We start from the raw sequence: 14,772 nt of genomic DNA, 5'->3' as shown, positions 1-14,772 counted from the left end.
GAGCAAAGTACAGAAGAGGGCGAGGCATTTACAATACTGCTGCAATGTTACATCGAGCATTAGTGAAGTGCAAAATATTAAAGCACACAGAGAAAACCGACCGAATAACACAGGCACAAACTGCAAATTAAGAGATTAGCATTATGAAGAAAATTCAGCTCAGACTATCTAGCTCATTTCCAACAAACTTGCTGTTTCATATTCTTGCTTCTCACAAATCATTAAGAAAAACATGCTTTACAAAACCATCACAGAAATGGCTACTGTACATTCCTTACCAGTGCTGTGACATCCTTTGTAAACTGCAGCTGGCAGAAAACAGGAAAACATAGTAAAAGCTGCTTACAGATGTAAAGACAGCATTATCTTGTCATATTGATGTTGAATACAGCAAGCTAAAAATACAACTACACTGATTTCACTGGAAAGTACCAACAGAGGTAAAGGGCAGTAGAGCATAAAAAAACCCCCAACTTCACCCTCCTTGTGAGCATGTCCATCTCAGGCTTTTATCTGCTCCTCGCATTTATCCTCTACCCTTATAGAAAGCAAAATATGTTTGTGCCATTTTGCCTTGGTGCATCGCTACAGCTGCCTGCAGAGAGCTCTGGCTCTATGCAACATCCCTTCCACTACAGCAACATTACTGTCTCTCATTTCCCCATGGCTGCTACCATCCCTGCTTCCTGGTGACGAAACAACGGCTTTATTATGCATTTAAAACAGCACGCCCTTTCCCCACATATATCTGAACGTGACCACAAGTTGTCAGCTGACTGCAGCTGCTTTCATGCTGTACATCTGAAATTAGAGGAATGATGCTGCAGAAACACTCTACTCATGTGATTTGTATTTCTTTTTCCTCCACTCATAGTAAAAATCAAGCTGGGTTTCCACTGGCACATTAATGGAGGGAAGGAACATTCAAAGATAAATATTTCTAAATCTTTAAATAAATGCCTATTTAAGATCTTGATATGATGTAAGAATAAAAAAAAAAAATTGGAAAGGTGCTTGAGACCCAGAAAACAGATAGAGCAAGAGACTATTGCCATGCAAGACAGACAAAAACAATCACCCTCCCATCAGAAAACAATTACTACTTTATACAGCTGATAAAACAATTCAAAACCTGGGATACACACACATTATACACCAATATAAAATAAACTGGGCATGTTTTACAAAAACATAAACACATGACATGTTTTACATGTCAAATAATGCTTCACTGACTTTGAAAGCAGAAAGGCTAAATTCCAAAACTGATGTGATCTGATCATAACTGAAGACTACAAATTAGTATAAAAATCAGTTCTCAGCTCTTGACAAAATTTATCACAGATATTAAAATGTCTTCTGCAAAAGACAGCATTCTCATGGGGTCCAAAATGAAATCAGCTAGCGATAGCACAAGGGGTAAGGGCTTTGAAAGAGGGTAGATTTAGATTAGATGTAAGGAAGAAGTACTTCACTGTGAGGGGGGTGAGGCACTGGAACAGGTTGTTCAGCAAAGTTGTGGATGCCCCATCCCTGGAAGTGTTCAAGGCCAGGTTGGATGGGGCTTTGAGCAACCTGGTCTAGTGGGAAGGTGTCCCTGCCCATGGCAGGGAGGTTGGAACTAGGTAATCTTTAAGGTCCCTTCCAACCCAAACCATTCTACAATTCTCCCCCCTCACCCCAATAAAGACTATGTTTCCATGATTGCAGGTATATCTGGACAGACAGACTGCTGGTTCTCAGTAAGACACAGTTACTGGAAGAAAAGGTTTTGATGATTGAAAGCGTAGTCCTCCTTTCAACCTCATTCCACCTACTTCCCAAGAAATCACTGAAACAAAGCTGAACTTTCTTCCAAGAAAGAAAAAGTTTCTAAATAGGGGCTGTGACATTTCCAGTAAGGTATATTAAATCTTTGTTTCATAATTCTGATTAAACACCTACAGAGAAATACTGCAACTTACAAAGAAATGCACTGATCCATTCCAAATTATGTCACGTTGAATGATGCATCATCAGCCTTTTTACTATGAAATATTTTAATTGCTTTAACCAGAAGGTGATGGTTAAATTTTTAGAAGAGGCTTAGAGACCAAAAAATGTGAAGTACACCAATATACTTATTAGCACTCATACACTATTTTGATACTTATTTTGCATCTATATATAAAACACAGTTTAAATATTACTCTCTTCTCCCTTTAGTTCCTCAAATCACGTAGTATGTGGAAATACTATCTTAATCTCTAAGTGATTGCATCAGAGGGTTGCTATTACTGTATGATTTAAATTTAAGCCTTTAAAAAGCCTTAAAAATAAAAAAAAGCCTTCCAAGTTAAAAAAAAAATTAATATCCAGATCAGTGATGTTCCTGACTCAGACACCAGCCAAGCCACTCAAATTCCTACAGGAGCTGGGTTCTCAACAGTTATTCAGAAGTTCCAACATGATTGAAAAAATCAGTCTTGATGTTTTATGAGCTCTCTCCCACCTTCTCAAAACAACAGCAGTTATGGAAAGCTTACCATACAAATACAACAATTTAGAGTGACATTAACAGCTTTGATGGATAACAGCTCTGCAACAATTACTAGAAGAAAACTGCTGTGCTTACAGTAAAAACTCAGTGTGTTTCCAGTTATTGGGTACAATTTCTTCCCCACTTTGCAATCTAGTTTAGTTTGCACCACGTTTGCAAACTTCCATGGCAAAGAATTAATTTCGTACTGAGAATTTGTACAACCTTTAGCACATTAAGGGTTTAACCAGTAAGGTAATACATTCATGCTGCCCAATATGCAAAATAAATTTTAAGCAAATAAAGCATTCTACAAGATATTTTATTAACCCTCAAATTCAGATGAAGGCTTTTGCTCCCATTTTTTCCCCACTTGATTTTATGCCATTTGATGTTAGAATAATGACAGATGATGTACAAGGATTCCTCTTAGCAAGAATCAAGGTGAAACCCCGTACCTTCAAGAGCTTTGAGCTAACCATGCCCTACATCCCTTAGTCCAAATCCATAAAAGCATGTAGGCATATGCTTCACTGAGGATGAGTATGCTTCACTACGCTTCACTAAAGGATGAATAACAACACTGATTTCAACTGAACTACTTGCAAAATTGGAGGTAAGCATTTTGATGAATCAGAAGCTAATGTGCCCAGCACTTTGCATGACTGAGCTTGAGGCATTCTTCCTTCCTCCTCCAACAAGTTTGGCTTCACATTATGCTTCTTTACTACTAAATTCTTCTTTTCCCCAGTCCTAACTTATTCTCACATTTAGCATGAGTATGGAAACTGCATACCAGAAAAGGTTTTCATGTGTCTTAAAAGGAAACATTTTCCAGTTACAGTTTGCTATGGGAAGAATGTTAGTAATACAGCTCAAGTGGTTTCATTTTACTCTGAGACACCCAGCAAATGCTACGGTCAGATAACATTATTTGAAAACAAAACAAAAAAAACCCCAAACAAAACCAACACTCCCCCCCCCCCCCCCAAAAACCCAACCCAAACAACAACCCCCCCCACACACACCTGCACACCTTTTCTTCCCAATGACAGCAAAATTTTAGTGTGCAAAATTTAATGCCTTAAGCCCAAGAAATTTAATTTCCTAATACCAGCTGTGTAAGAGACTTTCTTATAATATTAGTCTAAATCGAGGTGAGGAAGGTTGATGCAAATGGTATTTTCTAACATATGCAATGTTAGATAACAAGTTTAAGTCTCTTCTAGGTCACTACGTCTTCACACCACACCCCTCCTTCCATTGTACTTGCTGCCGGAGCTTTAATATTAACCTCTACACACATTAGTAACTGCATCAGTACAAAATCCAAAAGTAAACAAATGCTCCAAGACTCTGGGCTGAATACAGCTACTTATGAAAATATCTCTATTTATTAAAAGAAAAGCAAATGAAAATATTTCACAGTTTGGCAATGAAACAGCCATGCTGCTCCAGTAGGTCTGATGTAACTGGATGGTCTCAGGAAAAAAAACCCAAGACAATATTGTTAAAAATTGACTGTAGGCAGACCTGTAGTCAGAGGCATGAGGTTACTGGAGCATATAAAACTCAAGAATAAATTTCCTTTTCTCTGTTATTTTTCTTTTTTTTTTTTTTTTTAATATGTGTTCATCACTGGCAATTTCAGGGTACTACGAAGGCCTTGAGAGCTGCCAAATTCCACAAAAATTCTAAGTATCAGAAATGACAAAGCAGCAAACTCTTCTTTTCTGCCCAGATCTCCCAATATACTGAAAAATTCCATATCACCTGACTAGAAAGATGAAAAAAAGAAAAAATATGCTTCAATTGACTACCACTCGCTTTCCTGGTCATTCCCATCTAGGATTTTTTTGTTCCCCTTTTATCTATGACAAGAGAAACATTTCTGTTCAAGTGTGGTCAACTTTCAGTTATCAATATGCAGTTTCAATGGTCTGTAATTTTAAGGACAGATTAAGATGTAAGTTAAAAGATATGCAAGAGGGAACTAAGCATATCAAACACATGTAGTAGTAAACAGCCCCCTTTCATTTCCACATTTACCATTATTCACAGAATACCAAATAAAATCTTTTTGCAAATGGAACTACAGAGATCTTTCTGGAACGCTACAGCATGTTTCAACAGATCTGTATACTACTAAAACTTAATGGTGACAACACCTAGGACTAGAAGTAACCTGCTACCTTTTGGGGCAATTCTTATGATGAAATGATTTTTTAAAACTTATTTGAATTGCAACTGTTGGAGATAGGATAAAAGTTGGGAAAGATGCACTTTTGAGTGGGTAGTGAGGAAAGTGCCAGAAAATGAAAGATGAAAAATCAGGATAACTTACCTATAGCGTGTGTGTTTATATACACATACACAAAGTAGATACACATATTTACAAATTAGTATCTACACATATTTACAATAAACCCTATATACAAACATTAATATGCTACATTACAAATAACCTTCCAAATGAACAGCTCCAATGTAGATCATATTAAAGATGCAATTTTTAAGAGTGATTTTTCAAATGCCTGATACTTAGAAATTAAGTGACTTGCAAACTGTATTATTCTTTACATACACAAGGAACGGTTAGCAAACAAGCAAATTACAACATGAACATACCTCAAAAAAATGGTCCAAAAATCCTCTATACTAAGGACACCCTAACACATACATGTTAGACACTACAAAGTCTATTGACAAGAGTCAAAATAAGGCTGACCTGTTAAGTGGGCTTAGCTATTTCTATTTTCTCTCTCTAGGGACCACCTTTACATTCAGTATTTTCTGTGTAGCACAAAAAGCTTTTGAACGACTGAAAGTGTCACAATTTGAACAACTTTTTAGTATTAAATTTGTTATCCAAAGGCTACAAAACAGCAACAATTCCATTAAATACACTTGAGAAAAGGAACTATTTGAGTCGACCTAAATGTGTCTTCCCATTTGTATGAAGTCAGTGGTACTAAAACCTATAAGATGCCAAAATTCTGTCAAAAAAGGTTGAGAATGCCACAGAAATTGTATAAAGATACCTCAAATTTGAAACACTGAAGAGAGTATAATATAGTAATAATAATAATCATCCTCCTCCTCCTGGTCTCAAAATGGCTACATAGCTACAAATGGTTCAAAATCATCAAAAGATATTATTTTAAGTAAACTAATCTCAAATTTGAGGAGGAGCGTGAAAAAAACAGCACATTTGTAGTTGTCAAGAGTTCAAGTTTCTGTCATGGATAGAGATGTTTTAAATATCCTTTCCCCCATCCCCAAAGTGACATTTCCAAGATCATACCAGTGAACAAACATGACTGGCTTCACTAAAGGCAAGATTTCACACGTAATTCCCTTCTAAGTAAGCAGTGTGCACATGCCACAGAAGGCGATGACCTGTGGATTGGACCACTTCGTTGTTACTACTGATGAACGGATTTAAAGCCCTGTTTTCAGGAAATTTAATATACCAAGAGGTTCACAGACATATATGGGTATTTCTGAAGACTAAATTCAAGGTTTATAAATAGCAAACTAAGGATAGAAACAAGCAACTGTGTTCTTTATGTAGTTAACCCAGCAATCAGTCATCAACTCATGGAGTAGACTGCCAAGTACTATAAAACTTACCACAATCAGCATAATTTCTCTATACAATGGAACTACTTCATTTTCATTGCACTAGATAAACCTTTCATTATCTCCTACTACAATATCCAGTAGTGCTTTGAGTTCTTCTACTTTTACAGCATACCAGTATTTAACATCAACAGTTTACAAGTGATACCATCTGAAGAGATTTACAGTGAAATTTATGAAATATATGTCAAAGAAAACAACTAAATTCTTTAACATACTAGTAACTTACGTAACACAACTTCAGTGACAAAAGTGTAAGTTTTTCATCTAAGGGCACTGTACCTTACCATTTATTGTTCACTTTGCACTTATACTGACACTACCACTACAGAGATTATTGTTATCACTTACTTATATGAGCTGTATTTCATTCAGGGAATTCACTCTGAGGTTTATATTTTCTTTAGACAAGATCCACAGCATTAATCACAAAGATAAAAACAGAAAAAACACCCAAACAAAAAAGTATGCAGTTTCTCAGCTGAAAACAAAAAATTACTGTCTTTTTACAGGGAGTGAAAGGAGTAACATTCTGTGCTGTTGCTCTGAAAATATTTCAAACATGAGTATTCAGCTTTGAGTAAAGTTCTCCACCAAATCTTGTCATGAGAACGGTAGATCCTAACATCTGAAGGCTGAAGATTAATCATCACCATCTTCAGAGGAATTGCACAGATTTTTCATTTGACTGAAGTTATATAGTGTTGCACTGTGTCTCAAAAGACTGCTAATTGTTATTTTAGAAGCGGTAAGATTTTTCCTCCTCTGTGGTGGTCTAAAAGGGAGAAAACTACAGGCCATAACTGGTGACTTCTGTTGTATGATGCAATTCATTTTTATCATCTGTATCGTCACATGTTGCAACTCTGCCATCAAAGACTGACACCTGAAAACATACGTACTAAAATGCAGACTATGACAGAACTGCATGAACAAACTGCAGCTATCAGAAGTCTCTTCCAGTAGGAAAAATTGCCTGAGTACATGTGGACTACAGAAAACACGTCTCTTCGTGGCTTTTCTCTGGAAGATGCTATGTGGAACTGATAGTCCTCAAGACAAGCCCACTTTTACCCAAACAAAAGCACCACAGCAAACAGGAGCATGAACTCCTCCATGTTGTATCATATTCATGTACCAACACAATTCAACAGCAAATGACTGTTAGAAGGAACTCATACAAGCTATAGAGGCAATGCAAAGCACTTTTTGCAAAATGACGACTCCACCTCTCAAACCTAATCCTTGTTCTATCTTCAGAAGAGGAGCCTTGCATACAAAATTCACAGCTCTACCTCATCTTACAACTCAAAAGAAACTTTTTTTAATGACACCTGGAAATTATTCCCACACATGTCTCCATTTTTTTTCTGGAACTCCCACAGACAGGTATTTTTTCTCTTTCCTTTACCCCTCAACCTTCTCCAGGAGGATGACCTTATTTTCTTTTTACTAATATCCTTCTCTAGCCCAAAAGCATCAATTGTCTGTCTGTCTTCCTCTGCCCCCATTATTTCACTCTTTGATATAACAAGTTAAATTCCAATCAATTGTTTTTCATCTATACTTCACCTGAAGCTTGCACTTTATGTTTCATCAGCAGAAGGAAGATGTGCCTAAGAGCTTCTCCTTCAGCCAAATACAAGGTTTAACTTTAAACCTACAAATCTTGCTTTGCCCAGATCCTTAGACTGTTATGACTACAAGACTGCATCAGATGCATATAGCCATTCAGATAATTTAAAAATTAGAAGTATTCCTGCATTTCTACATAATCACAGTTCCAATTAAAAAAAAAAAAGAAAAAAGAAAAAAGAAAAAAAACCCCAGCTTTTCCCTCCCACTTATTCATGCAATCAAAACTCATACCCTGCCCCCAACATTTTCTGTGCTGTATTACTGAAATACTTCTTTATCAAATGTTCTCAAAATATCACTTCTATTCTAACAATCCTGGCTTGTTGGCCTAACTGGCTGAGTTCCTATGTTAGCCTCTAACTTCACCTTCAGCTGAAAACAGAGTTTCTTGGGTTTTTTTTCTTTACCCATTAATTTGTCCTTTAGTACTGGGAAACAGCTACCGACACCTACAGGTTTTTCTTAACTGTTAAAGTCAAGTCTTGCTATTCCTGTGTGGATTAGAAAATAAAATTTTCCAACTACTAAGCAGAAAGTCTACCCTGCTTGTTGTTTTCTCCTTCCCTCTAGTTCCAATTAAAGCTAAACTAGAGTATACCAATACACTAGGTGTTTTTCTAATTCTTCACAATACACACTTACATATCATATTTTATTCATACCTCTTCTGGACTTGAGACACTAAATGGGAGATGAATTATGTCACTATATATATGCAGGACCTCAGTTCAAATTAAGAATATATAGGCACTAGTGTAACAAAATATTTATAGCAGTTACAATTAAAAAATTTGGTAATAACTTTCAGCACATTCATCACCTTGCTCCTTTCCTGGAAATCCACTGACAATTAATGAGTTAACAAAAGCTCATTTTAAGCACCATATGCTAGTTTTTAAATTCAAATTTAGTAATGATTCCCAACTTCCCTAGACAAGCTAGTTAAAGAAAGCAATCCAATTCATAAATTGTAACATAAGGAAACTAATCCAAAATATAATAAAAATACAAACACTATTCTAAGATTATTTTTTTTTTAGAAGAAGAAGAAGAAGGTATTCTCGCCTATATTTGGAATCCTCTGAAATTTCAGGGATGGCAAGCAAGTAGGAAAATATCTAAGGAGTGACAGAGATAAATGTTAACTCTTTATTTGCTGGTAGCACAGTTCAACGACTTTGTAACCAACAGCAAGACATTTTTCTTTAGTCAACATACTGTCTGAATAAAAGCTTCATAAACATACCAATTGAAGGATGTCCTCATCTTTTGGCATAACACTAAGTTCCAATATGCTGTCACTGAAACAAATAGAAAAAAAACACCACACGTGAACTTTTGGAAGAGATTTTCAATTCTTGTTACAAAGATGATCCATTAACTTCCATAGACCAAAACCCTTCAAAAACTCCCACGCTCAGCTATTTTGTCAAATTACTCTACACAACAGAAATAAACACTGATTTCCATTAGAGCCTTAGCAAATAAGAGTAGAACAGAAATCTGACTGAAGGGTACATCTGTGTTCTCAGCAAAACCAGTGCATTAAGCTAACACACTGTTTTTGTCAGTTTTGTTTCTTTTTTTTCCCCCCCTCAAGTCCTAAGGTACATTAGTTTCAAGCTTCTCAGACAAAACAAGGTGGCAAATGTGTGAACACAAGTTAAAACTTCTCTCTTTTTTCCATTTAAAACTAAAGTCTGTTAGCACTCTTTAAAATTGCTGGGGAAATGTCATAACCACATCATCATGTGAAAAGTGGGGCAATAGCAAGGCAAGCACTGACTTACACCTTTCTGCTCCAATCATCTCCTAGCAGAATCAACTTAAGACATATTTAGTCAGTCAGATGACATCTGAAATATGGATGAAAAATGCTTGCTATTTATAAGTGCTGAGTTTGTCAGTCTGAATTGCTGAAACCAAAAGCAGCAGCAGCATAAAGATACAGGAATCCAGATAGTTCAATCAATATAATTTAAATACAGGCAAAATCAGGACACCAAATGTACAATGTATCAGTTACCCAGAGTGAAATACTGTAAAACAGAGAAACCCACAGTTTGTTTCTACCAGAAGAAAATATTTTCACAAGCAAGAGAGAAGTATATCCTTGTAACATTGCATACAGAACAGCTGAATTCATTATCTCTTCTGAGATACTCTGTTCACATTCATTGAACGGATAGACCAGGTACAGTAGAAGGGCTACAGAAGAGATTGCTTATACAGACTACTTTAACTAGGCTCAAAAAACAGAAAATGAAGAGATTATGACATTTAGAAATCTCATGTTAAATATCCTTTCTTCTTATGACATGTAAACAGATTAACTAAATACCAGCACAAGAAGAAAAAGCATACAACCTAACTGAATACATCAGACTAGAAATTAGCTTATCTGTACTGGTCAGTACAATGCATTTGCTGAGAAAAGACAAAACAAGCACAGAGACTGGCCACCAACTTCAGGGCAATACAGAACAGTCTACAAAAGCACCAAGAAGGACCTCCATTTCTTATTTCTGCAGAAAGGAAAGTCACCTTCTCAAACATGTAATGTGTGATTTATTATGCTTTCTTATATGAAAAATGTTTTTATTTTGTGGTTCCTTTTCCATTTGTTAGCAACTGCAGACATAAGGCTGCATTCCAAAATAGCAGAGTAAGGGTATTCGGTTTCACAATCTTCTTAAACCATTATTCATTTTGGAAAAAAGCATTCTCCAACCAGCATAAATTACTTTAGTTTTAAAACCAAAGATCAGCAATGATAGATTTAGGTTTTTCTTTTTAAGTCTACACACAGCTAGGAAAAAATAAGTCTTCAAAAGCCTTTTCAGGATTTTTCAGAATATCAAATTTTAAGAAACACAGAAGTATTGACTTTTTAAATGTACACTTACAATAGCATTTTCCATTTTGACTGAATGCATAAACAGCAAAACTATTTTAAATTATTCTTTAAAAGTAGCGCCATCAGGAGCTGACTTTTGCCTAAACTCCTTTGTATGGATATTAAACTATTTATCAGTTGTAAAACAAAAAGAAAATAAGAAAGAGATACCATAGCTTGCGGCATTTCCAATGACATGTTCAGATTTCATTTCTACATGTGGGTAGCATGTATGTGTAAATTCTGTTAGGCAACTTACCATTTGAAAACAATCAATGCTTATTTGCAGGATGAAGATTTTTGAAGTCAAAAATATGATAAATTGCATTGCTCCTCTTCAAGTACTTTTTATATAAGGAACTATAATTTGACAGAGAACAAACTATTCTCTTACACAAATATTTTGTGCATTTTGGTTTGGGTTGGTTTTTTTTGGTTTTTGTTTGTTTGCTTGTTTTTTAAAGAAACCTATTAAACCCTTTTACACAGTTTAACACCTTTTTTAGTAGCCATCCAAAAGAGGAAAGGGTTCCATTCAGGAGCAATGTTTTATATACCATTCAAATAACTACTTCACTATTCTATTCCAGTTTGCTTGCAGAACCTCCTGGAGACAATTTGGATCTTCCTACTTCATATTTTGTAAAATGCTCTCAATGTTTTTCAATTTTCATATGAAAACCAAAAAGTATTAAGAGATACTTTTGGTGTATTGTACTATATAACGTGCATGCAAATTATGAACTAGTGTTAGTAAGAACCACCACACAGAAAATGGCAGTTTACACAAAAATATTAGACACAGTATTGTGAATTCTCAGGTATCTATCATGCAAATTACTTACATTACACATTTTGAGAATTAAATTTAAAGTTTATTGACTCAGTCATCAAACTCAAGCACTAATCACAAACACTATCTTTTGATGCATTATTTTGTATTAATGAAACAGATTCAGTAGCTAAACTCTGTACGTTTTTGAGTAATCCCAACACTTCCAAGAAGAATTTGCAAAGAGAAACAAGTGGAATAGACTTAATCACTCAAATTCCCCACAGTTTAAAAAAAAAAAAAAAGAAAAAGAAAAAGAAAAAAAAGAAGTTGGGAATCAGAATCTGTTTCTTGTTTTATTTAGAACCATAAATAGTTTACGGAGTTTACATTAGTAATCAACATATCTCCAAGTTGATTACATAAACAGATGAGAATAAATTGTTAATGGACCAAAGTAATAAGTTTGAAGGTAATTAAAAATACAGTAATTAAAATGTCTAGAAGACCATCACATAACATACTGAGACTATAAATGAAACTGACTGTAGTCATGAACAAAGGAGATTTCAACTGAAAAACTAGCCTTTCAAAAGGCCTTTCAGCAAGTTGCTTGCACAAAGCCTGCTAAAGAAACTAAGGTGTGCTGAACAAAAGATTAGCTAAGACACAAAACAGAGCAAGAACTGTGTCACTGGGTACTTTTAACATGAATAGTTTAAGTACATTCAAAAGTGAACTTGTGCAAGACTAACCTATCAAGAACTATTAAATGAAGTGATGCAGATAAAACCTTTGGTTCAGCATGTTCCTAAACCAAGGATTTCTGAAAAGCCGGCTAGTACTATCTGACCAAAAATCACTCTACAGTTTCAGCATTTTCACTGCCCTCTCCTAAGAATCCATTACTGGATATTATCAGAGAGGATACTGACATAAACAGACCATCAGTCTGACCCAGGATGGCTATGGCTATGTTGATGCAAGAATACCATGCTAAAGCAAGAAGCATTCACCATAAAGTAATTTTACTTGCCGCGAAATGGCAGCACAAGAAATAAAATACTTCCTGTGCAGAACAAACTGCTCTGAATTAAAAAAAATACTGTTTTCAAGCAAAGAATTAAGAGTTCATTCTTTAGTCACATGAAAAGCAGTGCCTGTAAGCTACAAGGAAGATACACCTGATCTGGAGTCTGAGCTCTCTTTATGTATCAGAACTAATATTTATCTGTTTATCTTAAGAGGTTCAGCTGCAGACTTCCTGATGGTTATATTTTCTGTATAAACCACTCAAGGATACACATGACCTTTTGTTATGATCTTCTGTGATGTACACATCTGGCTCAAGACAACAAATTGTTCTCCTCTCTTAACTAACAATAGCATCCCTTCATGTTCTCTGCACTCATGGAAATTAGGGGGACAGATGCAGCATTGCGCTATACCATTCCTGGCTGCACTAGATAATCACTAATAAGGCCTTGTTCAGGTGTCCCTGGTTTATCCACAGTGGATTGAGGTTGCATACTGCTGGGATAGTTCACTACCTACATTCACGGGGCTGAAAATAAAACTTTATTTACAGGCAGACCTAGAGTTAAGAACCTCTGACTGCGTAGGCTACTGGAAAATGTGATTGGTCTCTCTTTTTTGCATTAAGATAAGAGATTTAATTGACTGATGTACCTGTTGGGCATGTAATGTCCTGTGTCTTGGGCATACGCTATTGTACAATATTGCTGTCTGTACAAATACAAGATGAAGAAACGATACATGGCTAGTGCTATCTCCAGTAAAGGCTATAAAAAAAGACAGATTCCATCCTTCCAGCTCTTGTATAGAAAGTACTGACACAAAATGCATGTCAGTTTACCTTGCCTGTCATACCTTTGAACACAGAATTTTGTTGTTAAAAAAAAAAAAAAAAAAAAAAAAAAAAAAAAAAAAAAGGCAAGCACCTGGGATGTATGTATTTTAAATGAAACCTTGAAGAAAGACTGCACTGAAATAGGAAGATCAGGATCTTATTTTTCCTACTTCTAACTGTAAGCATTACTAAGTCTTAACGCGTGAAGATTCACTAAAAATAGAATGTGACATGTGAGATGTATTTGGAAAACATTCTTCCATGCTGCTCGTAACACATCTTTTTTCCACATAACTCATTATTATATTGGAAACTTGTTGCTATTAGAACAGAAATTGACACCAAGAAAACTGTAAAAATGGAGGCAGATATGAGACATGAAAACAAGTATCTAGATTCATGTATGGACATGATTTAACAAGCCCTTCTGAGTTGCAGGAGCAGTAAATATTATCATTTCCTCAACTCCGTGCAAGGTTCATAACTTGCTGCAAAACAGAGGAAAGCCAAGACGTACTGCAGATGTTTTGCAGGTGTGCCCTATCATAAAATTTTTCCTTTACCAGATACACTGACTTCTAGTTATCAGATCTCATAAGCAAGGCAGATTTTTCTGATTTGCTTTTTAAATTGACACATATATGTGTGCTGTACATATACCTAATCTGCCTATTTTAAGTTCAGACAACCTTCCTCTATAACACTCGGTGTGATTTGCTAACGAGGGACAAGCACTGACATAAAAGGACTGTGGCACAATTCAGCACACACATTCTCAAACCTTTCTCAACATTCGGTAAATATACGAAAGCCGAAATAGTAAAACTGAGTGTGTATTAAGGAAAATTTAAAAATATGACGACTTCTTCAGAACCACCGTAAGTGGTCATTTCCTGCTTAGTATACAAAAAGTAATTGTGGCACATAATTAAATACTAGTATCTTACCTGTTCTGTATTAAAGCAATAACTTGAGAATATGTCTTCCCAATAACACTTTCTCCATTGACTTTTATAATTCTGTCACCTGTAAAGAGAAAAGTTATACCTTAAATTAATTTGTCTAGACATTTTTTTGATCATTTTTATTTTGTCCTTCTGTACCCCACAATAATCAAGATCACCAATATGTTAAATTCAAAGTTAGCCTTCTTTAAAAATGAAAAAAAGAAGAAAATAAAAGATGCACAATACAGCTACATGTAACCATATACAGGATGCCAAGTTCTACTCTTTTCTCCAAACATTTTCAGATGTCGTATCTTATTCTAAGCTTCCAAATGAATCACCTAGAAACTCACAGAAAGAAAACCACAGGTGTAAGCTACACCAGAGGCTCACTTAAGTATCCCATCTTCAAAATAAAGCTTTTGATGTATGGTAACACAGACTGACAACTCTGCCCAATTCTTAAGCAAATTATAAGTAGACATTGCA

The 14,772-nt window shown here is 35.5% G+C and overlaps 1 protein-coding gene across 4 annotated transcripts in view; it reads right to left on the bottom strand.

Moving 5' to 3' along the window:
* Positions 1-14,772, bottom strand: part of ARHGAP21 (Rho GTPase activating protein 21) — a 124,604-nt gene that overhangs the window by 32,490 nt on the left and 77,342 nt on the right. For 3 of the 4 annotated variants that reach the window (XM_075047432.1, XM_075047441.1, XM_075047451.1), the window contains exons 6-8: positions 14,284-14,362; positions 9,045-9,099; positions 279-308 (exon numbers count right to left, since the gene is read on the bottom strand). In XM_075047432.1, coding sequence (XP_074903533.1) covers positions 279-308; positions 9,045-9,099; positions 14,284-14,362 — 164 coding nt within the window. The remainder of the gene's footprint in view (positions 1-278; positions 309-9,044; positions 9,100-14,283; positions 14,363-14,772) is intronic. The other variant, XM_075047461.1, reaches the window with a different exon arrangement.

This window comes from Buteo buteo, chromosome 2, assembly GCF_964188355.1.
Source record: "Buteo buteo chromosome 2, bButBut1.hap1.1, whole genome shotgun sequence".
Taxonomy (NCBI): domain Eukaryota; kingdom Metazoa; phylum Chordata; class Aves; order Accipitriformes; family Accipitridae; genus Buteo; species Buteo buteo.
This window is presented reverse-complemented; position numbering and strand designations above follow the sequence as displayed.